Genomic DNA, 27,792 nt, shown 5'->3' on the forward strand with positions numbered 1-27,792 from the left:
GATTTTGAGCTAATTTGCATAATTTGCAAAACATACTTTTGTCAATAAGTCTATGAATTTTTCACCAAGTCCCTTGAGCTTGGTGCCAAAACGTTCACATGAGTCTGACCCTAGGTAATTATAGAATGAATTGACATTTTGATTCATGATGGCAAATGAACCTCTTCAGCTTATCACAGGTTTTACTTGAACATCTCTAACTCCATACTTTGCTCAAATGGGTTCAAATTTAAGATTCTACTTATAGAAATGCTTTTAAAGGTAGCATGGCAGCGATGTAGGCCTATTGCTTCCAAACAGGCCTGTTAAGCGAGAACCCCGTTAATTGCCGCTTGCGGCTATATTTAGGGGTTCGAGCACGAAGTGCTTGAAACCCTATTGTGTTTGTTCTGATTTTAATTAGGCTTCTGAGCACGAAGTGCAAAGAAGCCTTTTGTTTTTGTTCTGATTTTTATTATTATTATTATTATTATTATTCCGAACAAAAATTCTGCCTTAAAACGGATCGCACAGCCCAAACCGTAAGGCCTACAGACTTCATACTTGGTCAAAAGATAGTAAACCCTCCCGCTACTCAGGCGCAAAATATCAGCCTGATTGGCCTCAAGGGGGCGCTACAGCGACAGAAAACGCTTTCATTAAAGGATTTTCCACGCCGTGTGGCGTAGAGACGAAATTTTTTTTTCTACATAATCCTTGGGTCCTGATGAATCAAAAAGGTACATAGAACCACTAAGCTCCGCCTACTTAGATTTTTTGCTAATTAGCATAATTTGCTAAATCTATTTTCGTGAACTAGTCCCTGGATTTTTGTCTGATCCCCATGACCTTGGTGTCAAAACGTTCACAGGAGTGAGCTGGTCAATAATTATTACAAACATCCTGACATTTCGAAACAAGATGGCCGACATATGCAAATGAATGTGTACCGTGAATTGCAAATTTTACTCAAACACCTGTAACTCCTTTATGCTTAACTCAAATCTGATGACCTTTCACACGTTGCTTCTAGACATGATTCTGAGGTAGCACGCATTTGCTGTTGCATGAAATATTATAGGGGGCGCTGTTATAGCTAACAATGTCTTTTGGCTAATATCTCAGGATCTACAAGGCCAATTAAGTTGACATTTGGCATGCTGGTTCAGTGAGCAAGCCTACATATGGGAAATTAAGGACATCTCAATACGGGCACGTTTAACGATGTCAACAGCCAATCAAAATTCAATTTTTTTTCATCATTTTTTTGACAGGCTTAACAATGCCCAATCATCATGGCATTTGCATGGTATGTTCATAGACACAATTTGTATTTGCAAAAAAATTTTCGTGTTGATAGCCACAAGGGGGCGCAATTTATTTTTTAAACATGAAATATGGAATATCTCAGTGAAAATTTAACCTATTGACATGCTAATAGTTTCATAATACACTCTACCAAGTGTCTAACAATATTGCAATTGCAACTCTTTTAAAAAAATGTATAGATTTTCTTCAATTGTCAGGTATATGATTATGGAATTTATCGTACTAGTCCATGAGTTTTGGTCCTATCAACACACAATTGATCTCATTTCAAAGTGTATTGCCTGTAGGTACATAATTATTAAAAAAACATTTAGATTTAGACACGTTGTTGCTGCAATAGGTCAACAAACACGAGTGGGCGGAGCCCGATGCACTCTTTTAGCTATAACTCATTCAAACTTCACCCAAATCAAACCAAAATGGGTACACATGTGCATGGTATTACTCTGAAGAAGTGTATCAATTATGATCAAAATGCACATACAGGGGGCGCTAGAACTTGAAAAAATACTTAAAAATAAGTTTTTAATTTGTTATAGCGCCACCTAAGGATGCAGTACCAACAGAATGTAATGAGTTGTTCTGGAGCACATATGAAAGAAGCTTGCAATGTTGCATAACATTTGGCGAAAGCATTTTTGAGTTACAGGTATTTATGTGTGATATTTTTATGGAAACTTACAGACCTATTTTAAGCAGCATCTGGATGCCATGCAGTAATGGAAATCCACTTTATTTTTAATAATTATTAAGGTTCAAGTTCTTGTGATCCTGCTGATACCAAATATGTGCATATCAGGTCATAATTCAAATTGTAGTTTATGTTCAAATGTATGTGGGTAATGCTCCAACAGCACTGCTTGGTTTGATCCATAAGGTCCAGTACAAAACACCACCACCAGATGGCAGTGTTGCACTGTGAATAATCCACCACCCATCTCATTATATGGTTACAAATGCAGCTTGAGGCTCACAGACGGATCAAAATCAGAAATGTGCTATGTCAGCAGTGAGTATGCAATGTTGTGTATGATCTCGTAGTGGCAAAAGTAAGCAAATTTAGTGCATTGAAAGCGAGGAAGCCGTAAATCGCCGCTTGCGGCTATATTTTGTTATTATTATTATTCTTTTTCTTTTTCTGCCATAAAACGAATCGCACAGCCCAAACCGTAAGGCCTAGAGACTTGAGACTTGGTCAATAGGTAGTAGTCGGTCTCGCTACTCAGGCGCAAAATATCAGCCCAATTGGCCTCAAGGGGGCGCTACAGCGAAGGAAAACGCTTTCATTAAAAGATTTTCCACCCCGTGTGGCGTAGAGACGAAATCTTTTTTTTCCCTGATTCCTTGGGTCCTGCCGAATCAAAAAGGTACATACAACCACTAAGCTCCGCCTACTTAGATTTTTTGCTATTTTGCATAATTTGCAAAACCTACTTTTGTGTACTCCTCCGTGGATTTTTGTCCAATTTTCTTGAGCTTGGTGTCAAAATGTTCGCAGGAGCCTGTAGTTTAATAATTATCAAAAAAACGTTGAAATTTCGATTCAAGATGGCCGCCATATGCAAATGAACCTCTTCGGCTTATTTTATGTTTTACTTAAAAATCTATAACAAACTCATGGTTTACTCAAATGTGTTTACATTTCATATTCTACTTCCAGACATGATTCTGAGGTAGCTTGTCAAAGGAGAAGCCAATATTCATATAGGGGGCGCTGTAAATGCTTCAAGTTTATATCTCAGCATCCGTAAGGCGGATCGGACCGCCGCTTGGCATGCTGCTTCTATGGGCAAGGCTGTAGAGGGAAAATTAAGGACAACTCGATTCGAGCAAAATTGTGATTGTCATCGACCAATCAGCTGTCATCAGCTGTTTGACAACCTTAACAAGGTCCAATCATCATGGGATTTGACTGGTATGTCCCTGGGAGGCCTCCCTAAGAGCAGAAAAATTGTCATAACGATAGCCACTAGGGGGCGCTATATCAAGAAAATATTATATATCTCTGTGAAAATTAAGCATATTGACACGCAGTTTGCTTCTTTTTATACTCTGCAGAGGGCCTAACAACTTTGTAATTGCAAGTGTTGTCAAAAAATGCTTTGCTTTTTCTCAGTTTCCAAATGTTCAAAATTGAAGCTTTTCGAACTAGTCCGTGGAATTTTGCGATATTCACAAACAGTTGACCTTGTTGGAATCTGCAGAGTCTGTAGGTAAATAATTATCAAAAAAAGTTCAACATTTGGACAAACTTTTGTTGTAATAAAACAATTAATTGAAGTGTGGGGAGCTTTAAACATTCTTTTAGCTATAACTCAAACAAATTAAGTCCAATCAAGACCAAACGTGACAGAAGTATGTATGGTCTTGTCCTGAAGACGTATGTACAATATGATCAAAATTTACCAAAAGGGGGCGCTACAATTGGACAAAAACTGATTAAATGGGCTTTTTTATGTTATAGCGCCATCTAGGAACGCAGTGGCACCCCAACTTAATTATGACATCTGGTCCTCAGTCTGATCAAGTATGTGACGTTTTAAAATTTTTGGGGAAAGCATTTTTGAGTTATAGGTGTATATTAGTGTACACATATAGCTTATATTTGACTTGAGGAATACATGCTAGATCTGTGTTATTGGGAGTGGCCTGTAAGCTACATAGTAATAAAAGTGCAACAATTTTTTGTTAAAGTTCAGATCCTTAGGATTCAGCTGATACCGTACATGCCCATGTTAGGTAAATATCCACATAGGAGTACATGCTTAAATCTTTCTGTATGTGCTTTCATGGCTGATCTAAAAATATGGGAAAGTAGTCATTTCTCACCAGCAGATGGCAGTCTAAGACTATACATTGTGCTGTTGAACTACAGTGGCTCTGAGACATTATGCAAAATGCAATGTGGAGCAAAGACCATAAGGCCCAGAAACACCTCCCTTGGCAGCAAGGTCCAGCAGGTGTAAAATGACTCAGCCAAGGAAAATGACATTCTTTGGCCAGATGGTGGCGCTATAGCAAAGGGAAAAGCATTGAGGTCTATATCTCCTACACCGTAAGGCCTAGAGATGAAATCTTTTTGTCCCTTATTCCTTGGCAAAACTTGACAAACTAATTTGCTGTTGGATCATAAAGCTCAGCCCACTTAGATTTTGAGCTAATTTGCATAATTTGCAAAACATACTTTTGTCAATAAGTCTATGAATTTTTCACCAAGTCCCTTGAGCTTGGTGCCAAAACGTTCACATGAGTCTGACCCTAGGTAATTATAGAATGAATTGACATTTTGATTCATGATGGCAAATGAACCTCTTCAGCTTATCACAGGTTTTACTTGAACATCTCTAACTCCATACTTTGCTCAAATGGGTTCAAATTTAAGATTCTACTTATAGAAATGCTTTTAAAGGTAGCATGGCAGCGATGTAGGCCTATTGCTTCCAAACAGGCCTGTTAAGCGAGAACCCCGTTAATTGCCGCTTGCGGCTATATTTAGGGGTTCGAGCACGAAGTGCTTGAAACCCTATTGTGTTTGTTCTGATTTTAATTAGGCTTCTGAGCACGAAGTGCAAAGAAGCCTTTTGTTTTTGTTCTGATTTTTATTATTATTATTATTATTATTATTCCGAACAAAAATTCTGCCTTAAAACGGATCGCACAGCCCAAACCGTAAGGCCTACAGACTTCATACTTGGTCAAAAGATAGTAAACCCTCCCGCTACTCAGGCGCAAAATATCAGCCTGATTGGCCTCAAGGGGGCGCTACAGCGACAGAAAACGCTTTCATTAAAGGATTTTCCACGCCGTGTGGCGTAGAGACGAAATTTTTTTTTCTACATGATCCTTGGGTCCTGATGAATCAAAAAGGTACATAGAACCACTAAGCTCCGCCTACTTAGATTTTTTGCTAATTAGCATAATTTGCTAAATCTATTTTCGTGAACTAGTCCCTGGATTTTTGTCTGATCCCCATGACCTTGGTGTCAAAACGTTCACAGGAGTGAGCTGGTCAATAATTATTACAAACATCCTGACATTTCGAAACAAGATGGCCGACATATGCAAATGAATGTGTACCGTGAATTGCAAATTTTACTCAAACACCTGTAACTCCTTTATGCTTAACTCAAATCTGATGACCTTTCACACGTTGCTTCTAGACATGATTCTGAGGTAGCACGCATTTGCTGTTGCATGAAATATTATAGGGGGCGCTGTTATAGCTAACAATGTCTTTTGGCTAATATCTCAGGATCTACAAGGCCAATTAAGTTGACATTTGGCATGCTGGTTCAGTGAGCAAGCCTACATATGGGAAATTAAGGACATCTCAATACGGGCACGTTTAACGATGTCAACAGCCAATCAAAATTCAATTTTTTTTCATCATTTTTTTGACAGGCTTAACAATGCCCAATCATCATGGCATTTGCATGGTATGTTCATAGACACAATTTGTATTTGCAAAAAAATTTTCGTGTTGATAGCCACAAGGGGGCGCAATTTATTTTTTAAACATGAAATATGGAATATCTCAGTGAAAATTTAACCTATTGACATGCTAATAGTTTCATAATACACTCTACCAAGTGTCTAACAATATTGCAATTGCAACTCTTTTAAAAAAATGTATAGATTTTCTTCAATTGTCAGGTATATGATTATGGAATTTATCGTACTAGTCCATGAGTTTTGGTCCTATCAACACACAATTGATCTCATTTCAAAGTGTATTGCCTGTAGGTACATAATTATTAAAAAAACATTTAGATTTAGACACGTTGTTGCTGCAATAGGTCAACAAACACGAGTGGGCGGAGCCCGATGCACTCTTTTAGCTATAACTCATTCAAACTTCACCCAAATCAAACCAAAATGGGTACACATGTGCATGGTATTACTCTGAAGAAGTGTATCAATTATGATCAAAATGCACATACAGGGGGCGCTAGAACTTGAAAAAATACTTAAAAATAAGTTTTTAATTTGTTATAGCGCCACCTAAGGATGCAGTACCAACAGAATGTAATGAGTTGTTCTGGAGCACATATGAAAGAAGCTTGCAATGTTGCATAACATTTGGCGAAAGCATTTTTGAGTTACAGGTATTTATGTGTGATATTTTTATGGAAACTTACAGACCTATTTTAAGCAGCATCTGGATGCCATGCAGTAATGGAAATCCACTTTATTTTTAATAATTATTAAGGTTCAAGTTCTTGTGATCCTGCTGATACCAAATATGTGCATATCAGGTCATAATTCAAATTGTAGTTTATGTTCAAATGTATGTGGGTAATGCTCCAACAGCACTGCTTGGTTTGATCCATAAGGTCCAGTACAAAACACCACCACCAGATGGCAGTGTTGCACTGTGAATAATCCACCACCCATCTCATTATATGGTTACAAATGCAGCTTGAGGCTCACAGACGGATCAAAATCAGAAATGTGCTATGTCAGCAGTGAGTATGCAATGTTGTGTATGATCTCGTAGTGGCAAAAGTAAGCAAATTTAGTGCATTGAAAGCGAGGAAGCCGTAAATCGCCGCTTGCGGCTATATTTTGTTATTATTATTATTCTTTTTCTTTTTCTGCCATAAAACGAATCGCACAGCCCAAACCGTAAGGCCTAGAGACTTGAGACTTGGTCAATAGGTAGTAGTCGGTCTCGCTACTCAGGCGCAAAATATCAGCCCAATTGGCCTCAAGGGGGCGCTACAGCGAAGGAAAACGCTTTCATTAAAAGATTTTCCACCCCGTGTGGCGTAGAGACGAAATCTTTTTTTTCCCTGATTCCTTGGGTCCTGCCGAATCAAAAAGGTACATACAACCACTAAGCTCCGCCTACTTAGATTTTTTGCTATTTTGCATAATTTGCAAAACCTACTTTTGTGTACTCCTCCGTGGATTTTTGTCCAATTTTCTTGAGCTTGGTGTCAAAATGTTCGCAGGAGCCTGTAGTTTAATAATTATCAAAAAAACGTTGAAATTTCGATTCAAGATGGCCGCCATATGCAAATGAACCTCTTCGGCTTATTTTATGTTTTACTTAAAAATCTATAACAAACTCATGGTTTACTCAAATGTGTTTACATTTCATATTCTACTTCCAGACATGATTCTGAGGTAGCTTGTCAAAGGAGAAGCCAATATTCATATAGGGGGCGCTGTAAATGCTTCAAGTTTATATCTCAGCATCCGTAAGGCGGATCGGACCGCCGCTTGGCATGCTGCTTCTATGGGCAAGGCTGTAGAGGGAAAATTAAGGACAACTCGATTCGAGCAAAATTGTGATTGTCATCGACCAATCAGCTGTCATCAGCTGTTTGACAACCTTAACAAGGTCCAATCATCATGGGATTTGACTGGTATGTCCCTGGGAGGCCTCCCTAAGAGCAGAAAAATTGTCATAACGATAGCCACTAGGGGGCGCTATATCAAGAAAATATTATATATCTCTGTGAAAATTAAGCATATTGACACGCAGTTTGCTTCTTTTTATACTCTGCAGAGGGCCTAACAACTTTGTAATTGCAAGTGTTGTCAAAAAATGCTTTGCTTTTTCTCAGTTTCCAAATGTTCAAAATTGAAGCTTTTCGAACTAGTCCGTGGAATTTTGCGATATTCACAAACAGTTGACCTTGTTGGAATCTGCAGAGTCTGTAGGTAAATAATTATCAAAAAAAGTTCAACATTTGGACAAACTTTTGTTGTAATAAAACAATTAATTGAAGTGTGGGGAGCTTTAAACATTCTTTTAGCTATAACTCAAACAAATTAAGTCCAATCAAGACCAAACGTGACAGAAGTATGTATGGTCTTGTCCTGAAGACGTATGTACAATATGATCAAAATTTACCAAAAGGGGGCGCTACAATTGGACAAAAACTGATTAAATGGGCTTTTTTATGTTATAGCGCCATCTAGGAACGCAGTGGCACCCCAACTTAATTATGACATCTGGTCCTCAGTCTGATCAAGTATGTGACGTTTTAAAATTTTTGGGGAAAGCATTTTTGAGTTATAGGTGTATATTAGTGTACACATATAGCTTATATTTGACTTGAGGAATACATGCTAGATCTGTGTTATTGGGAGTGGCCTGTAAGCTACATAGTAATAAAAGTGCAACAATTTTTTGTTAAAGTTCAGATCCTTAGGATTCAGCTGATACCGTACATGCCCATGTTAGGTAAATATCCACATAGGAGTACATGCTTAAATCTTTCTGTATGTGCTTTCATGGCTGATCTAAAAATCTGGGAAAGTAGTCATTTCTCACCAGCAGATGGCAGTCTAAGACTATACATTGTGCTGTTGAACTACAGTGGCTCTGAGACATTATGCAAAATGCAATGTGGAGCAAAGACCATAAGGCCCAGAAACACCTCCCTTGGCAGCAAGGTCCAGCAGGTGTAAAATGACTCAGCCAAGGAAAATGACATTCTTTGGCCAGATGGTGGCGCTATAGCAAAGGGAAAAGCATTGAGGTCTATATCTCCTACACCGTAAGGCCTAGAGATGAAATCTTTTTGTCCCTTATTCCTTGGCTTAAGACAAACTAATTTGCTGTTGGATCATAAAGCTCAGCCCACTTAGATTTTGAGCTAATTTGCATAATTTGCAAAACATACTTTTGTCAATAAGTCTATGAATTTTTCACCAAGTCCCTTGAGCTTGGTGCCAAAACGTTCACATGAGTCTGACCCTAGGTAATTATAGAATTAATTGACATTTTGATTCATGATGGCAAATGAACCTCTTCAGCTTATCACAGGTTTTACTTGAACATCTCTAACTCCATACTTTGCTCAAATGGGTTCAAATTTAAGATTCTACTTATAGAAATGCTTTTAAAGGTAGCATGGCAGCGATGTAGGCCTATTGCTTCCAAACAGGCCTGTTAAGCGAGAACCCCGTTAATTGCCGCTTGCGGCTATATTTAGGGGTTCGAGCACGAAGTGCTTGAAACCCTATTATAATTGTTAGGATTTTTATTATTATTTTTCTTCCGGTTCTTTTTCTGCACTAAAAGTGATCGCACAGCCCAAACCGTAAGGCCTACAGACTTGAGGCTTGGCCAGTAGGTAGTAAACCCTCCCGCTACTCAGGCGCAAAAAATCAGACTGATTGGCCTCATGGGGGCGCTACAGCGAAGGACAACACCTTTTCTTACGGGGCTTCTACCACGTGAGGCGTAGAGACGAAATTTTTTTTCCCCCTGATTCCTTGAGTCCTGCCGAATCAAAAAGGTCGATACAACCACTAAGCTCCGCCCACTTAGATTTTTTGCTATTTTGCATAATTTGCAAAACCTACTTTTGCGTACTAGTCTGTGGATTTTTGTCCAATTTTCTTGAGCTTGGTGTCAAAACGTTCGCAGGAGTCTGAAGCTTAATAATCATCAAAAAAACGTTGACATTTCAATTCAATGTAGCTGCCATATGCAAATGAACCTTATCGGCTTATCACCCTTTTTACATGAACAGCTGTTACTTCTGCATACTTTACTCAAATGGGTTGCAATTTCAGATTCTGCTTAGGGACATGATTTTGAGGTAGCATGTCGTCGGTGGTGCGAAAATTCACATAGGGGGCGCTCTAAATACTAGAAATTCATATCTCAACATCCGCAAGTCCGATCGGTCCGCCGCTTGGAATACAGCTGCTTTAGGCAAGGCTCTAAGTGGAAAATAAAGGACAAGTTGATACTCGCCAAATTGTAACGTCATCGGCCAATCAGAACTCAGCAGCTTCCTGACAAGCTTGACAAAGGTCAATCATTATGATACTTGACTGGCATGTCCATGGACGCACTTCCTAAGAGCAGAAGACGTTTCGTAACGATAGCCACTAGGGGGCGCTATAACAAGAAAATATGTAATATCTCAGCAAAAATTAAGCATATTGACATGCAGTTTGCTGGACTCTGTACTCTTTATATTGCCTAACAACTTTGTAATAGCAAGTATTGTCAAGAAATTTATTGTTTTCTCTCAATGGCCAGTTGTTTGAAAATTGAGGTTTTCGAACTAGTCCGTGGAATCTGATGCTATTCCCAAACAATTGGTCTTGTTGGAATCTGTAGAGTCAGTAGGTAAATAATCTTTAAAAAAAGTATGACTTTTTAACATTGTGTTGTTACAACATGTCAACAAACTGAAGTGTGAGCTGCTTTATAGGTTCTTTCATCTATAACTCCAAGAAAAGAAGCCCAATCCAGACCAAACTTTATAAGATTATGTAAGACCATACCCTGAAGGAGCATGTCTATTATGGCTTAAATCCACCCAAAGGGGGCGCTACAATTGGACAATAACTTATTAAAAAGTATTTTTTGTGTTATAGCGCCATCTAGGATTGCAGTGGCACCACAATTTAATTATGACATCTGCTCCTCAGGCTTATCAAGCTTGTGAAATTTTGAAATTTTTGGTGAAAGCGTTTTTGAGTTATAGGTGTATATATGTGTACATATATAGCATATATTTGACTTGTGGAATACATGCTGGATCTCTCTTTTTGGGAGGGGCCTGTAAGCTACATAGTAATAGAAGTGCAAGTTTTTTTTGATAATTATTAAAGTTCAGATCCTTAGGATTCAGCTGATACCACATATGTCCATGTAAGGTAATTATCCACATAGGAGTACACGCTCAAATATTTCTGTTAGTGAAATATTTCTGATCCAAACAGACTGCCATCTGCTGGTGAGAAATAACAGCTTTCTCATATAAGACTATACATTGTGATGTTGAACTACAGTGGATCTGAGGCAAAATGCAATGTTGAGCAAAGACCATAAGGTCCAGAAACACTTCACTTGCCAGCAAGGTACAGCAGGTATGACATGACTCAGCCAAGGAAAATGACACTCTTTGGCCAGATGGTGGCGATATAGAAAAGGGATACGCGTTTAGGTCTATATCTCCTACACCGTAAGGCCTAGAGACGAAATCTTTTTTTTCCCTGATTCCTTGGCTTAATTCAAACTAATCTGCCATTTGGACCATTTACCTCCGCCCACTTAGATTTTGAGCTAATATGCATAATTAGCTAAACTTACTTTTTTCCACAAGTCTGTGAATTTTTGTCCAATTCTCTTGAGCTTTGTGCCAAAACGTTCACAAGAGTCTGACCATGTCTAATTATAGAATGAATGTTGACATTTCGATTCAAGATGGCTGCCATGTGCAAATGAACCTCTTCGGCTTATCGTATGTTTTACTTGAACGTCTGTAACTCCTCCATACTTTATTCAAATGGGTTCAAATTTCAGATTCTACTTAAGGACATGATTTTAAGGGTACCATATCAGCGATGTAGGCCTATTTTTTCCAAACAGGCCTATTCTGCGAGAACCCCGTTAATTGTCGCTTGCGGCTATATTTATTATTATTATTCTTCCGGTTCTTTTTCTGCACTACAAATGATCGCACAGCCCAAACCGTAAGGCCTACAGACTTGAGGCTTGGCCAGTAGGTAGTAAACCCTCCCGCTACTCAGGCGCAAAAAATCAGACTGATTGGCCTCATGGGGGCGCTACAGCGAAGGACAACACCTTTTCTTACGGGGCTTCTACCACGTGAGGCGTAGAGACGAAATTTTTTTTCCCCCTGATTCCTTGAGTCCTGCCGAATCATAAAGGTCGATACAACCACTAAGCTCCGCCCACTTAGATTTTTTGCTATTTTGCATAATTTGCAAAACCTACTTTTGCGTACTAGTCCGTGGATTTTTGTCCAATTTTCTTGAGCTTGGTGTCAAAACGCTCGCAGGAGTCTGAAGCTTAATAATCATCAAAAAAACGTTGACATTTCAATTCAATGTAGCTGCCATATGCAAATGAACCTTATCGGCTTATCGCCCTTTTTACAAGAACAGCTGTTACTTCTGCATACTTTACTCAAATGGGTTGCAATTTCAGATTCTGCTTAGGGACATGATTTTGAGGTAGCATGTCGTCGGTGGTGCGAAAATTCACATAGGGGGCGCTCTAAATACTAGAAATTCATATCTCAACATCCGCAAGTCCGATCGGTCCGCCGCTTGGCATACAGCTGCTTTAGGCAAGGCTCTAAGTGGAAAATAAAGGACAAGTCGATACTCGCCAAATTGTAACGTCATCGGCCAATCAGAACTCAGCAGCTCCCTGACAAGCTTGACAAAGGTCAATCATTATGATACTTGACTGGCATGTCCATGGACGCACTTCCTAAGAGCAGAAGACGTTTCGTGATGATAGCCACTAGGGGGCGCAATAACAAGAAAATATGTAATATCTCAGCGAAAATTAAGCATATTGACATGCAGTTTGCTGGACTCTGTACTCTGTATATTGCCTAACAACTTTGTAATAGCAAGTATTGTCAAGAAATGTATTGATTTTTCTCAATGGCCAGTTGTTTGAAAATTGAGGTTTTCGAACTAGTCCGTGGAATCTGGTGCTATTCCCAAACAATTGATCTTGTTGGAATCTGTAGAGTCTGTAGGTAAATAATCTTTAAAAAAAAGTATGACTTTTTAACATTGTGTTGTTACAACATGTCAATAAACTGAAGTGTGAGCTGCTTTATAGGTTCTTTCATCTATAACTCCAAGAAAAGAAGCCCAATCCAGACCAAACTTTATAGGATTATGTAAGACCATACCCTGAAGGAGCATGTCTATTATGGCCTAAATCCACCAAAAGGGGGCACTACAATTGAACAATAACTTATTAAAACGCTTTTTGTGTGTTATAGCGCCATCTAGGATGGCAGTGGCACCATAATTTAATTATGACATCTGCTCCTCAGGCTTATCAAGCCTTTGAATTTTTTTAATTTTTGGTGAAAGCGTTTTTGAGTTATAGGTGTATATAAATGTACATATATGGCATATATTTGACTTGTGGAATACATGCTGGATCTCTCTTTTTGGGAGGGGCCTGTAAGCTACATAGTAATAAAAGTGCAAGGTTTTTTGGATAATTATTATAGTTCAGTTCCTTAGGATTCCGCTGACACCACATATGTCCATTTTTGCTAAATATTCACATAGTAGTACACTCTCAAATATTTTTGTTCATATGCATTTATATTTGAGCCATAAATATTGGAAAGTACTTATTTCTCATCAGCAGATGGCAGTCTAAGACTACACATTTTGCTGTGGATGTGAGTTGTTATGCCAAATGCAATGTGGAGCAAAGACTGTAAGGTTCAGAAACACCACACTTGCCAGCAAGGTACAGCAGGTGTGAAATGACTCAGCCAAGGAAAATGACAACCTTTGGCCAGATGGTGGCGCTATAGCAAATGGAAAAGCATTGAGGTCTATATCTCCCAAACCCTAAGGCCTAGAGACGAAATCTTTTTTTTCCCTGATTCCTTGGCTTAAGACAAACTAATCTGCTATTTGGATCATTTAGCTCCGCCCACTTAGATTTCGAGCTAATTTGCATAATTTGCAAAACATACTTTTGTCAATAAGTCTGTGCATTTTTGTCCAATTCTCTTGAGCATGGTGCCAAAACATTCACATGAATCTGATACTAGGTAATTATAGAAACAATGTTGACATTTCGATTCAAGATGGCCTCCATATGCAAATGAACCTCTTCAGCTAATCACAAGTTTAACTTGAACGTCTGTAACTCCTTCATACTTTACGCAACTGGGTTCAAATTTCAGATTCTACTTAAGAACATGATTTTAAGGGTACCATATCAGCGATATAGGCCTATTGTTTCCAGACAGGCCTATTTTGCGAGAACCCCGTTAATTGTCGCTTGCGGCTATATTTATTATTATTATTCTTCCGGTTCTTTTTCTGCACTACAAACGATCGCACAGCCCAAACCGTAAGGCCTACAGACTTGAGGCTTGGTCAGTAGGTAGTAAACCCTCCCGCTACTCAGGCACAAAAAATCAGAATGATTGGCCTCATGGGGGCGCTATAGCGAAGGACAACGCCTTTTCTTACGGGGCTCCTACCACGTGTGGCGTAGAGAAGAAATTTTTTTTCCCCCTGATTCCTTGGGTCCTGCTGAATCAAAAAGGTCGATACAACCACTAAGCTCCGCCCACTTAGATTTTTTGCTATTTTGCATAATTTGCAAAACCTACTTTTGCGAACTAGTCTGTGGATTTTTGTCCAATTCTGTTGAGCATGGTGCCAAATTGTTTGTAAGAGTCTGGAGGTTAATAATTATCCAAAAAATGTTAGAATTCGGATTCAAGATGGCCGCCATATGCAAATGAACCTCTTCGGCTCTTCGTCTGTTTTACTTAAAAATTCATAACAATTGTATGCTTTACTCAAATGTGTTCAAATTGCATATTCAACTTACTCGCATGATTCTGAGGTACCAAGTCAAAGGAGGAGCCAATATTCATATAGGGGGCGCTGTAAATGCTACAAGTGTATATCTCAGCATCCGCAAGGCAGTTTGAACCATCCTTTGGCATGCTTCTTCTATTGGCAAAGCTATAAGTGGAAAATAAAGAACAATGCGATTCGGGCAAAATTGTGATCGTCATCGGCCAATTAGATTTCAGCAGCTGTTTGACTACCTTAACAAGGTCCAATCATCATGAGACTTGACTGGTATGTTCCTGGGGGCACTTCCTAAGTGCATAAAAAATTACGTAACGATAGCCACTAGGTGGCGCTATATCAAGAAAATGTGATATATCTAAGCAAAAATTAAGTGTATTGACACGCAGTTTGCAGCTTTGTATACTCTGCAGATGGCCTAACAACTTTGTAATTGCAAGTGTTGTGAAAAAATGCATCGTTTTTTCTCAATAACCAGTTGTTCAAAATTGAACTTTTTCGAACTAGTCCGTGGAATTTGGCTCTATTCTAAAACAATTTACTTTGTTGGAATCTGCAGAGTCTGTAGGTAAATAATTATCCAAAAAAGTACAACATTTGGACACACTGTTGAAACAATAAATCAATTAGTCGAAGTGTGCTGAGTTTTTACATTCTTTCAGCTGTATCTCAAACAAATGAAGCCCAATTAAGACCACAATTTACATACATATGTAGAGTCTTACCCTGAAGGAGCATGTACAATATGACAGAAATCCATCAAAAGGGAGAGCTACAATTGCACAATTACATGTTATGTGCAGTTTCTGTGTTCATGCTGGATTTCTGTAATTGGGAGGGGCCTGTAAGCCACATAGTGATGAAAGTTCCACATTTTATTATCAATAATTAAAGGTCAGGTCCTTAGGATTCCTCTGATACCATATATGTCCATGTGAGTGAAATATTCAAAGTGCAGTACCTGATTAAAAAATCTGTATGTGCATTTGTAACAGCTCAGCTCCTCTATGGGACAGTAGTAAATTTTTTCACCAGCAGGTGGCACTCTAAGACCATATATTGCTTTGTTCATCTACATTCAAGAACTTATTTCTCTGTACAGGTCAAAAGTCATAACATATGAACAAAAATATTTATCATAATTAAAAACGGTGCTCACCAGTCATATCATGTCCTTTGCTAAACTAAAACAAATGGTTCATTAGCACTTGTGAAACCTCACTGTCCAAAACTGCTTATGGTCTCTCTGTACTGATGCTCCCTACACCAACACTAAGGCCTCATTGTGCAGATCCTTGCTTTAATGGACACCTCATGGACACGTGACATGCAGTTAGTGAGTGATGTACTTAATCCGATTCCATGTTGTTGTTGATATTTACTATACACAATGGCTGCCATTGGCCACTGAGGTTTCAGCAGCTCTTTGAAAGGCCCAACAAGGCCCAATCATAAAGAAATATTTACAGGGTGTCTATGGGGCACTTCGTAAGTACATGAGACATTTCCAAATGTTAGCTGCTAGTTGAAGATATAACAAAATCATAGATTCATTTTTACCTTGTTTGGCCTAAATGGTTCATGTGTCCTAAGGCCTCATTGACCTCTCAGACTGGCCAAAGGTCCCAATTAGGCCCCTTCGTGTTAGGACCATGCCATTGCCGCTTGCAGCTATATTTAGGGGTTCGAGCACGAAATGCAAAGCATACTTTTGTCATTAAGTCTGTGCATTTTTGTCCAATTCTCTTGAGCATGGTGCCAAAACATTCACATGAGTCTGACATTAGGTAATTATAGAAACAATGTTGACATTTTGATTCAAGATGGCGTCCATATGCAGATGAACCTCTTCGGCTTATCACAAGTTTTACTTGAACGTCTGTAACTCCTCCATATTTTATTCAAATGGGTTCAAATTTCAGATTCTACTTAAGGACATGATTTTAAGTGTACCATATCAGCGATGTAGGCCTATTGTTTCCAAACAGGCCTATTCTGCGAGAACCCCGTTAATTGTCGCTTGCGGCTATATTTAGTTTTGTAGTTCTATCTGGTGGTGAAAGAATTTACTACTGTAACATAGTGTTGCTAAGCAGTTACAGTCTTTCATGTTAGAACTGTTTAAGGGAGTACTACTCTATGGATATTTTCCTAACATGGACATATGTGGTATCAGTGGAATCCTAAAGACCTGGCATATAATAATTATCAATAAAATGTTGAACTTTCATCACTATGGCTTACAGGCCTCTCCAAATAATAGAGATCCAGCATGAATTCTAGAAATCACAAATGCACCAATAACTCAAAAACGCTTTCCCCAAAAATTTCAAAACTGCACATGCTTGATCAGTATGAGGATCAGATGACATGATTAAATTGTGGTGCCACTGCAATCCTAGATGGCGCTATAACACAAAAAAGCTAATTTTATCAGTTATTGTCCAATTGTAGCGCCAGTAAATAGGTTTAGTCATTAGAGATGGTTTTGGACCCATGCTCTGAATATTGGATATTTCACATATCAGCCACGTCACAGGAATATTTGGAAGAAAGAGTTCTTATTAAGATTTTTTTAAAAAAAGCATTTCAAACCAAAATTTCCTCAAACTCCTCAAGGAAAACTAAAAGTTTTTCTTCCCCATAATCATGCTGCATTGTAACAGATACTCCAGGTTTTATCTCTATGCCACTTTCTTAATCAGAAGTCTGATAAAGATTAACTTCCATTTTTCCTTTCCATTTTCTATGCGGACCCTCTGTTCCCCATGTTTGTTTTCTGGAGAAGGCTTTTCAATTTCATTTGTACACCTGCAATGAAGTATTTGTAAAGGTGTAACAGTTAAGTTGTATTTGTGCGAGAGGAAAAAAAATCTACCTGTTAGCAACTCTTAGAGAGATTTTCTCTGTGAATTCAAATGTATTGATACACGTCTGACTGTTTTCTACAACTACAAATTTCACTGTCACATGTGCTCAGGGGTTTTGCACCAAATATACCTCCATATTTGAACCCACAACCCCAGGATCCTTGAGCTGTGTGACTACGACACTACCTGCAGTGCCACCATGCCACCCCTAAAAAATGTATGCACTATATTTCCTTCATGAAATGAAAATCTGGCTATTATTCTCCAGTTTTCTGTGATTAATACAGCCCGAACCGCTTAACTTACAGACTCTTTTCAAACTGTGTTTCAAAGCTCTTGTCTCTGCGAAATGTGCTATGTATTTTGAGTTGATTGGATTTGTTTTTTTTTTAAAAATGCGCTTAAAATATTATATTTAATGGGCAGAACCTCCTTGTTTCTGTGCTTCACCACTGTTCTAAATAATTTTTCTTATACTCTCTTCCTCACATGAACGCTAAGATAATTCAGGATGTAACCACCTTTGAAACTTTGTATAATGTAATTACCATGGGGTGCCTTTTGTTCCAAACATTTGGGCCAAGCTGCAGATAGACTGGATTCCCCCAACACATCAGGAGTTCTCCATTTATCTTAACCTGATTGCTATGGTAATTGATTGGTGTGGTTAAGGGTGGGAGGATTACTGTGTTATTCTTAAAAGGGTATTGTTCAGAGAGAGTTTCATACTTGTTTAGGAAGAGACCCGTGCGCACCCAATAAAGTTAATTTCATCTCTACTTTTCCAGTCTCCTCTATTTTCAAGAAACAACTTGCCAGCAGAAAAACACCACCTTCCTTTGTCCCCTTTCACCCTGTTTTTCAATGGTCTGAACCCCCACAGAGCAGGTGTGATGTGGTGCTGGATCATTCTCAGCACTGCAGTGACACTGACGTGATGGTGGTGTTAGTGTGTGTTGTGCTGTTACGATTGGATCAGACACAACAGTGCTGTAAAAGCATTTTTTACACCTCAGCGTCACTGCTGGACATAGAATAGTTCACCAAGCAAAAACATCCAGCCAACAGCGTCCTGTGTCACTGAAGGAGGACTAGAGGACAAATATCAAAAACTGTGCAACGACAAATGAGCTGCTTTCTCTGAATTTGATCTACAAGTTGGACCCATGAAGTAGGAGTGTCTAACAGAGTGGATCCACTTGTACCAAGTGTAGCGAAGTTAGTTAATTAATTAATCATTAATTAATTACTAAATAATTATTAATTAATCTGCTAATTGGGTAACGCATATAACACAGCACACTAGTCTAGTATAGAAGTTATTTACTTGGATAACAATACCATTCACAACCTGGGATTAATTATTAAAATTCATTACACTGGACTAATTGGTAAACCAAAACTTATATGACTTTCAATAATGTGTGATAAGGGGGAATTAATATATGTATAGTGTGTTAACAGAAACTATTAAGAAATTAACTATAACTGGTAACTAAAAGAGGTGTGTAATTGTTAAAGAATTGGACTTGGCATTCAAGCTGAAAGCACGCTTGAGAGCCTACCGGACCACCAAAGAATAAGCTTTTCCCAGCTGTTCACTCTGGGTGAAGTTACGTTCTGAGGTGGTTCCTTAGCCAACTGCCAGCTGTGTAGTCAGGGAAACTGAGGGCTGTCTGTGGCGGGGCCCTGAAGAGCGGTAACTCCTGGTTGATGGAGGCCTCAAATCTTTTGGAGACGCTGGCAGTTCTCGATCTGGGCTGGCTGGTTCTTTGTCACTCTGGTGTCAAGGGAGGAGCCTGCGCTCCGATTGGACCCTGAGGGTTCGACAGAGGGTTTTGCCCAGAGGGTTCAGGGTGGAGCTTAGTCCTAATAAGATGCCCTCTGGATTTGGGGAGAATTTTAGGCAAAGGATTTGTCAGACTGAATCACTGGTTCCTTCATTTGTTTATCACAAAGTATTTTTGTGATAAAATATGTTTCTTAGTAACTTAAAATTTCTCCTGGTGGGTTATTCCACAGGTTGTTACACATAATATACAAACACAACAGTTTTAACCCAAATACAGAATAATACATGAAATAAAGAGGGGTTTCTTTATTCATGCTACGAAAAATCTAGGATTTATCCAGTTATTTATCCAATGGATTGTTGCCTTTGAAAATAAAAGTAAAATAAACCTTAATCTTTATAAATCTAGGTTAGCTTATATCAGGGACTTCAAGATTGTAAAGAGGTTTGTAAAATGCTACAAACTTGATTAACATAAACATATACAGGAATTGTCACCAGCGCCAGGACAATGGACTTCTTTGATGTTGCGTGGCATTGTAGGTGGGGGTGCAGTTGTCCTGAATGCTTTAGTCAGGAATTCATATTCAAATTTCCTTTTGAATATTATTCATCATATGTGGTATCAATTTAATTTTCACGTGAGGTCCCAGTGTTTGGTTGTGGTATACATTCCATAATGAGCAAAGAAATATAGATTTCTTCCTTTTTTAATATATATATATATATATATATATATATATATATAGTGTATATATATATATATATATATATATATATATATATATATATAGTATCTGATATGAATCTGTTTTTTTGTATTTTGAATTCAACAGTATTTGGCCAGAAGACTTGGATTTGACACGCTTTGGTTTGGATACCTTCAGACAACAGTGGGAGTAATTCAGCTCTTGGGGGGACCTGTTTTTGGAAGGTGAGACACAAAAAGTAGTTTTATTTTAAATCCTGTTTAGCTTAAATGTTGTTTTGATATTGTATATTTGTATTTGTTTTCTTAGGTTTGCAGATGTTTTTGGAGCTCGAGCTGCTCTCTGTGTGTCTTCTTTGGCATCCTTTGTTTACTTTGTCCTCCTAGCAGCAGCAGACAGCACATTTTTGCTGTTTTTACACAAGTTACCTGCTGTGTTTATGCATGGTTTGCCAGGTAAGGCTAATTCAGATACACACACAACCCTCCAATACCATTGCCCTGTTGATACTTTTTATCAGTGGTTCTCATACTTTATAGACAAAGTACTACCAATAGGTCATAGTACCACCTATAGGTCATTTACAAAAATAGACACACCACACACACCCAAAACTTACAAAGGAGGCATATAAATTAATTTACTGCTTACTATTTTAGTGAAAGGGCTGAGCGTAGCCATGCAGTGGAAGGGACTAGATTACTGAGCTTTAAATACAGACCTGGCACAGCATAATTTTTGTTATGTTACTTGGTCTTGGTTTTGTCATCTATTTGGCAAGCGGTAAAGTTCTTTACAAGGGAGCATTGTAAGATTCTTGGGATTTGGAACTTGGGTGGCAGTTTTTTGCTGTGCACTGCTTCAGATCTTTAAGTTGACAGGTTTTTCTAAGCAGAACACAAATATATTTTATTTAAATAGAGTTTTGAAATCTGAAACAGATTGTGTAATTTACACATGAAGATAGGAAGCAACTGTGAACTTTACTAAGAAATCAGGAAAGTCAGGGAAAACATAACTGAACAAGTGATGTGCAGAGGCAAGGATAACAAACCTGACAGTGTTTTCTGAGTTAGTGTCACGCAGAATATCCAGAGAAAGCACATTTGCAAATTATTCAGAAAAAAAAAATCTGTAGCTGTAAATCTGTTAACAATGGGCTTCATTCATGAAACCTTCATAAAAAACATGAGTACGCTATGCATATAATATGAAGAAATGGACATTCCTGAAAACTTTCCGCCAGGTTCATGAACGCAGCATTAACACCATCTTTTTTAGTAGAACGCGTGTATGTTAGTGAATACCAAATGTTTGCAAATTGGGAGGATGTGCAATTTTAATTTGCAATTGAGCATATGTGACAGTGAATTTGCAATTAACATACCATTACCATAATCCCTGCCCATGAATTTCAAATTACGTCCTTATAAGGATGTATATTTTTTGCTCACTTGGGGGAAAGTATAGTGAGGCATTAGAAGGGCTATTCTATCTAAAAGCTCAGTTGCATAATACTATGCAAAACTTTTTAGGCACCTGAGAAAATTAGATTTAAGAATCTATTATCTGACCAGTAAGGGATTGTGCTCAAATAAGAATAAAAACAAATAATGTTATTACAGTAAGTTTGATATTCTTGGTGTTAACACCTCTCCTTATGGCAGTGCAGTTTTATGAGGTTATCATACTTCATTTTGCTAAAAAAGTGTGCTGTTCATTTCACAAATAATTACAATCAAGCAAATAATTGGGAAACACCTTTTTCCTTCCACTGGCTCACAACACACATCATTTTAGAAAATAATATTGTATTTTGTATTTATGGGGGGTATATATGTAATTATAAGCACCACTCTTATTTAGAATAAACATTATATTAAATAATGATAATTTTAGGAGCCTAAGACATTTGAACACTACTGCACGTTCACTGAACTTAGCCTTGCACAATTCTGCTACAGGTGGGGGAAGCTGCACGGAATTTGACTCTCTCTGTGGTCTCTTATCGAGGAATAAATGCCTGTAAATTTGTTTCTGATTTGCAAGAGTTTTTTAAATGTGTTAATTTTTACAAAGCATATTATAAAAGATCGGAGGTACATGACTGTGCGCAGAGTAAACGCACAAGACTCAAACACTGCGATTGTATAATTTTGGTTCACACACCCTCGCGCCAGTTACTGTGCGTCAAGTATAATAAAGTTTAAAATTCCTGGGATAATGCTTGGATGATTGAGGGCTTACAAATTCATGTTTTAAACCTTCCAGTGTCCAAAGAGCCAAACACAGACAGCCCCTGCAAAGGTTCGGGACAGTACAGGGTTCTAAAATGTTGCACATATACAAAAAAAATTGATCTCTTTGTCTTTGATACAAGAGCTTTTGAATGCATTAATAAACATGAATTAATATCTGTGAATCAGTTGACTTAGTATATTGTTGAGCTGACTATTCATTGTTTGTAGGGATTTTGGAAATAATCATGTTACAATACATTGGGATCTGAGTTTGAGTTGATACATGGGTAACTGGAATGAGAGTCAAAAAGAGAGTCATGAAAATTTTTGTTTAGTTTTAGTTCTTGCTCATATACCTATCTTGGATGCTTGTGGGATTTGTTAGTGTTGGCTGAAAGTATCTTGTTACTTCAGGCTCAGAAATGCTCTTTGTAATGCAACTTTGTTGAAGTATGCAGCTTACATGTGCTGTAGTGGTTTAACCCATTTGGGTTGAGTGGCTGAAGGCAACTTCCAGCATCACATATATGAGGTAAACCTTGGTAAATCATTTTTACTTTAATAAAGCAAGAGTGATTTGTCTGCACCCACTTGCAAAATGAATGTGACTTCATTCCCAATCTAACCCTTATCACCCTTAGAAAACCCTTAGAAGGTACAGTATTCCAAAAAAAAACAGTGTTTATACCATGCCTGTAGGCCATCACTATGTTATAGCTCAATGACAAATTTAAGTGTGTGCATATTCTTCTGTGCACAGGAACCCAGATGATTGTAGCAGATCTGTCTGCAAATGAGAAGCGAGCAGATGCCCTGGCAAAACTTGGTCTGTGTTTTGGCATTGGTATGATCACAGGATCATCTTTGGGGGGCACCTTCAGCACTCGTTACGGGTATGTCTATGAATCTTTCTGCACTGTGGACTACTGGCAGTTTTGTATCCTTGCTGCACTTGCACCCAAGTGAACAAAACTTTGATATTTCCTTCTAAAAAAAAAGGATTTTAAACATATTCTACAACCTAAATGTTAAATACCTGTAAGAAAGTGTATGTATGTAGATGCAGGTTGGAAAAGCTTACTGAGTAAAAATAAACAAAAGTAGCAATAAATCTCAGGGTGTACAGACAGACGTAAAAAAAAACAAACAATAGAAACAATAGTACACGGACCATTGACTGGGAAAAATTGGGAGAAAATACAGGTGGAAAGGAAGAGTGATTAAAGAACACATGACAAGATAAACAGTGTGGAAAAGTGAGAAGATGTCAGTAGCACAACCTAAATTCTACAGGAAAAAATAAAGGTTTATATTCAAACTTTGTAGCCCTTTAAATGTTATAACATTTAGAATTTTCTGACTGAAAAATGACTGGCTAAGCTACAGATTTGCAAATGTATATGAATCCACTCTTAAAGCTTTGTTTGCAAGACATGTCCTAGTTGAATTATATATAATGTTATAAATGTTAGGTCCTTGTCACCAAGTGAGTGTGGTGCGAGGAACAAAGAAGATGGAAGTAATTGCAGTAAGTTTTCCTGGTTTATAAATACTGTGCATGTGATACAACATGTGCCGAACCCCCAGAGCAATCCCCCGACCACAGGCTTTTAACCCGCTGGAGTCTGAGGCCTTTCAGCCATGTCTGAGGTGGTCTGACATGACTTGATATTTTAACAAATATTACCTACCTAAAAAATGTTTGCTACCAAAAAGCTACACATGCTAATATTCAGCACAAATACAGCAACAGTAAGGTGAGAGAAGTCTGTATGTTATGTTTCAATTAACTCTAAACATGGACTTGCTGATATATAGTGAACAAACACATTGTGAAAAAGTTTCTTTAGAGTTCTGAACTTTGGGTGTTGCCTACACAACTTTCTAATTTTAAGGGGTCTGAGTACAGTGTGTATATATATATATATATATATATATATATATATATATATATACAAATGATCACCCAGACCAAATCGTAAAGCCTACAGACTTGGGACTTGGTCAATAGGTAATCAAATCAAATCAAATTTATTTATATAGCGCTTTTCACAACTGATGTTGTCACAAAGCAGCTTCACAGAATTCCAGTAAGACTAAGATTTGACATGAAATGTAAAAACAAATGTAAAACCCTCAAGTGAGCAAGCTAGGGGCGACAGTGGCAAGGAAAAACTCCCCCAGCTGAGGAAGAAACCTTGGGAGGAAACAAAGGCTCACAAGGGGTGACCCATCCTCCTCTGGTCAATCTACTGGTGATGATAGTTAGGTAGGATAGATAGGTAATAAACCCTCCTGTTACTCGAGCGCAAAAATCTGCCTGATGGGGTGCTACAGAGAAGGACAACTCGTTTTCTTACGGGGCTTCTACCACGTGAAGCATAGAGACAAAAAATTTTTTCACCTCCTTTCTTGCCAAAAAGAAAAGATTTCTTTCACCTGCCAAACTAAAAAGGTCAATACAACCACTAAGCTCTGGCCACTTAGATGTTTTGGTATTTTGCATTATCTGCAAAACATACATTTGCATATTAGTCAATATTTTCCAATTTTCTTGAGCTTGGTGTCAAAACATTCACAGGAGTCTGAAGCTTAATAATTATCAAAAAAAAAGTTAAAATTTTGATTCAAGATGGCCATCTTATGCAAATTAACCTTGTCGGTTTATCATCCGTTATACATACAGACGACAACATGGTTTGCGCTGAAAACCAACTCTTCTTTGGTTTCAGCTGGGAACATAATTTTCATAATTCCCTCATCCAAGCACCTTCTCTTGTCTTGATGAATCCTTAGTCCTCTTACTGATGTCCTTTTCCCATGTGTATATACACACCTCCAGAAATCTCAATAGTGAAGTCCCAGACCCACCCCCTCCAAGCTAGCTTTACAGCCCTACCGTACCCTTAACCAGCAACTACCGTAAATCTACACTGGCCTCCCTGGTGACTAAGGATGTAGCTAGCCCCACTGGCACCTTTTAATGCATGCTTAGTGCCAACAAGTTCCATGTGAACTTTACCTGATAGCCAACCACCACAACAGCAACTCTGCAGTGCACTTCCCCAACTAGTCTGTGCTCTCCTTATCCACAGACACTGACTAGACATTTCAGCTTCTTCTGATAACTCCTTCACAGCTGCCCTTAGTTTCCTGCCCCTGATGCTGAACTGCACACAAGCAGGGATGTGGCAGACTTTGCTACAAATCTCATAACACCTATTTCCACTGGTCTTACATGTGCCTGCCACTAGTGTTCCCTCACCTCAGCTGCCAAGTCAGCGTACTTCATTTTCTTCCTTTCGAATGCTTTATCTACTGCATCCTCAAATGGAACTGTTAAATCTATGAAATAAACTGTCCTTTAACTTTCAGGATACAGCACCATGTCTGGCCTCAGTGTAGTTAATGCAATGCACTCTGCGACCAGAAACCTATACACTTCTAAACACAAGGGAAACCTGTGGTGGACAAAGTACACACACCATGTACTTGAGTAAAAGTACAGATACTCAAGGTAAAATATTTCTCGAGTAAAAGTAGAAGTTCTCATTGCAGATCTCCACTTGGGTAAAAGTAAAAAAGTATTTACCTTCAAATGTATTTATGTACTGAAAGTAAAAGTACCATGATGTATTATGGCTCTAATGTCCTATTATAATTTTTGTAATAAGACTTATGCTTAACACATTGAAGTGTCAGAAGACTCTAGTGTCACTTTTGTTTCCCCAGTCTTTTAATAGAATGTCCTTAATTAGTCTGACACTGAACACAGCAGAAATGGACAAAGATTAAATACAATTAATGTTATATCAATCTAATAATATCTATCATCTAGTAATATCTATTACATACACCCAAGGTGCTGCCCCTCCAAACCAACAGAGGTCGCTGTCTCCTGAGTATTAAGCCCAATTTATGCTTCTGTCTTGAACCTATGCCATAGGCAGAGTAGCCTGATGCGCACCTCTCCAGAAATGTAACTTGTCATGTCTATGCAGATCACAATGACTATGATTGGTCTAGAGTCTAACTAACATATTTTAAGTTGCTCAAGTCAAGAAGTCCAGAAAGATTAACTCTTCTACATTACACCCCATAAATAGAGCACTTTAAAGATCTGTAAAAGTAATATTAATACACCAATACACTGGGTACTACACGGGGTTGAAGAAGATGTTTGAAATTCAACGCTAGTGGTTTGGTGACGTAGTCGCCAGTGCACAAGTATAAACTTTCACAATGGAATGGGACACTTGTGCAGGCTAAGGCATAGGCTCCACATCAAATCAATGCAAAAGCATTAATTGGCTTTAGTGTGTTCTCTGCAACAGAACATAGATTTATCTAACATTTATCTAGGTAAGATTTGGGAGTTTTTCTGCTCCTGGGGCTCACCTTAACTTAGGTTGTTTCCTACCGGCCTCCAAAGTACATAATGCAGTTTCTGCCGAGCCTAATGAACAAAAGTTTATCATGAGGATAAGTGAACTAAAATGTCAAAAATTATTCAGCACTCCTATGCCCCAGCATATTTTTAAATCTTTGACCCCATGCAGTATTTCAGCTGGACTTCCAGCTTGTCTGTAGAACCTTAAGGATAGCACTTTATTTGGATGGTCCAAATAAAACATCTACAGATATTTACTTGAGACCCAGTGTACCTCTAGTAACATTCCATTAATAAGCATCATTATTTCCACATTAATTCTTCTGAAATATCTATATGCATTCTACTGAAGAATTAACAGGTATCCCATTCCAATACCAATATTTAAAGTACTGACAGTCTATTGGTAGTTTGTAGCACATCTACATGAATAATGAGTCTTGAGAATTTCTGTATGTACCACTGACATTTCCAGTTGCAGTTTTTGCCATGTATACTTGTATGCTACTGACAGTCTGTAGATAGTTTGTGGCCCATCTACATAAATAACACTGACAGCTCGGGAATTTCTACATTTATTCTACTGAAACATTAATAAGTATTCTGCTGAAATATCAACAGATATGCTACTGACAGTCTGTAGATAGTTTGTAGCACATCTACAGAAATAACACTGACAGCTCGGGAATTTCTACATTCATTCAATCTACTGAATTCTACTGAAATATCAACAGGTATGTTACTCACAGTTTGTTGATAGTTTATAGCTGTTGTAATCTTGTCTTCTGGTGGTTTCAAATTGAAGAGAGGAGAACAGTCTGGATATATTATACTGTTTAATGAGTGCGCTGGTTCAACCCCAGACTGATCTGGTCACAGGCTAAATCCCAGACTGATCTAATGGTCTGTAAGTGGCACACACTTTTATACACCATTTTGCAACCTTACACATGGATTGATCATTAACTAAACAGGATCTGAAAACAGGAGGTACTGTCGTAATACATCACTGTCGTAAACAAGCCATAAACAACCTAGGCAATAAACATCATCTGAGTTCCTGGTGCACTGTCGATGAATACAACATTCCTCCCTCTCGTTAAAAAAAAAAACGTACACATAATAAACTAAAGAAAAATAAAACAAAAATAAACAAAAC

The 27,792-nt window shown here is 38.2% G+C and overlaps 1 protein-coding gene across 6 annotated transcripts in view; it reads left to right on the forward strand.

Moving 5' to 3' along the window:
* Positions 1 to 27,792, forward strand: part of LOC136676489 (solute carrier family 22 member 18-like) — a 194,073-nt gene that overhangs the window by 53,467 nt on the left and 112,814 nt on the right. For all 6 annotated transcript variants that reach the window (XR_010796297.1, XR_010796299.1, XR_010796298.1 and 3 more), the window contains exons 2-4: positions 20,130 to 20,227; positions 20,313 to 20,458; positions 23,004 to 23,136. Coding sequence is in view for 3 of the 6 variants with exons in the window: in XM_066653557.1 (XP_066509654.1) it covers positions 20,130 to 20,227; positions 20,313 to 20,458; positions 23,004 to 23,136 (377 nt within the window). In the remaining 3 variants the exon portion in view is untranslated. The remainder of the gene's footprint in view (positions 1 to 20,129; positions 20,228 to 20,312; positions 20,459 to 23,003; positions 23,137 to 27,792) is intronic.

The sequence above is a fragment of the Hoplias malabaricus genome, chromosome X2 (assembly GCF_029633855.1).
Source record: "Hoplias malabaricus isolate fHopMal1 chromosome X2, fHopMal1.hap1, whole genome shotgun sequence".
NCBI lineage: Eukaryota > Metazoa > Chordata > Actinopteri > Characiformes > Erythrinidae > Hoplias > Hoplias malabaricus.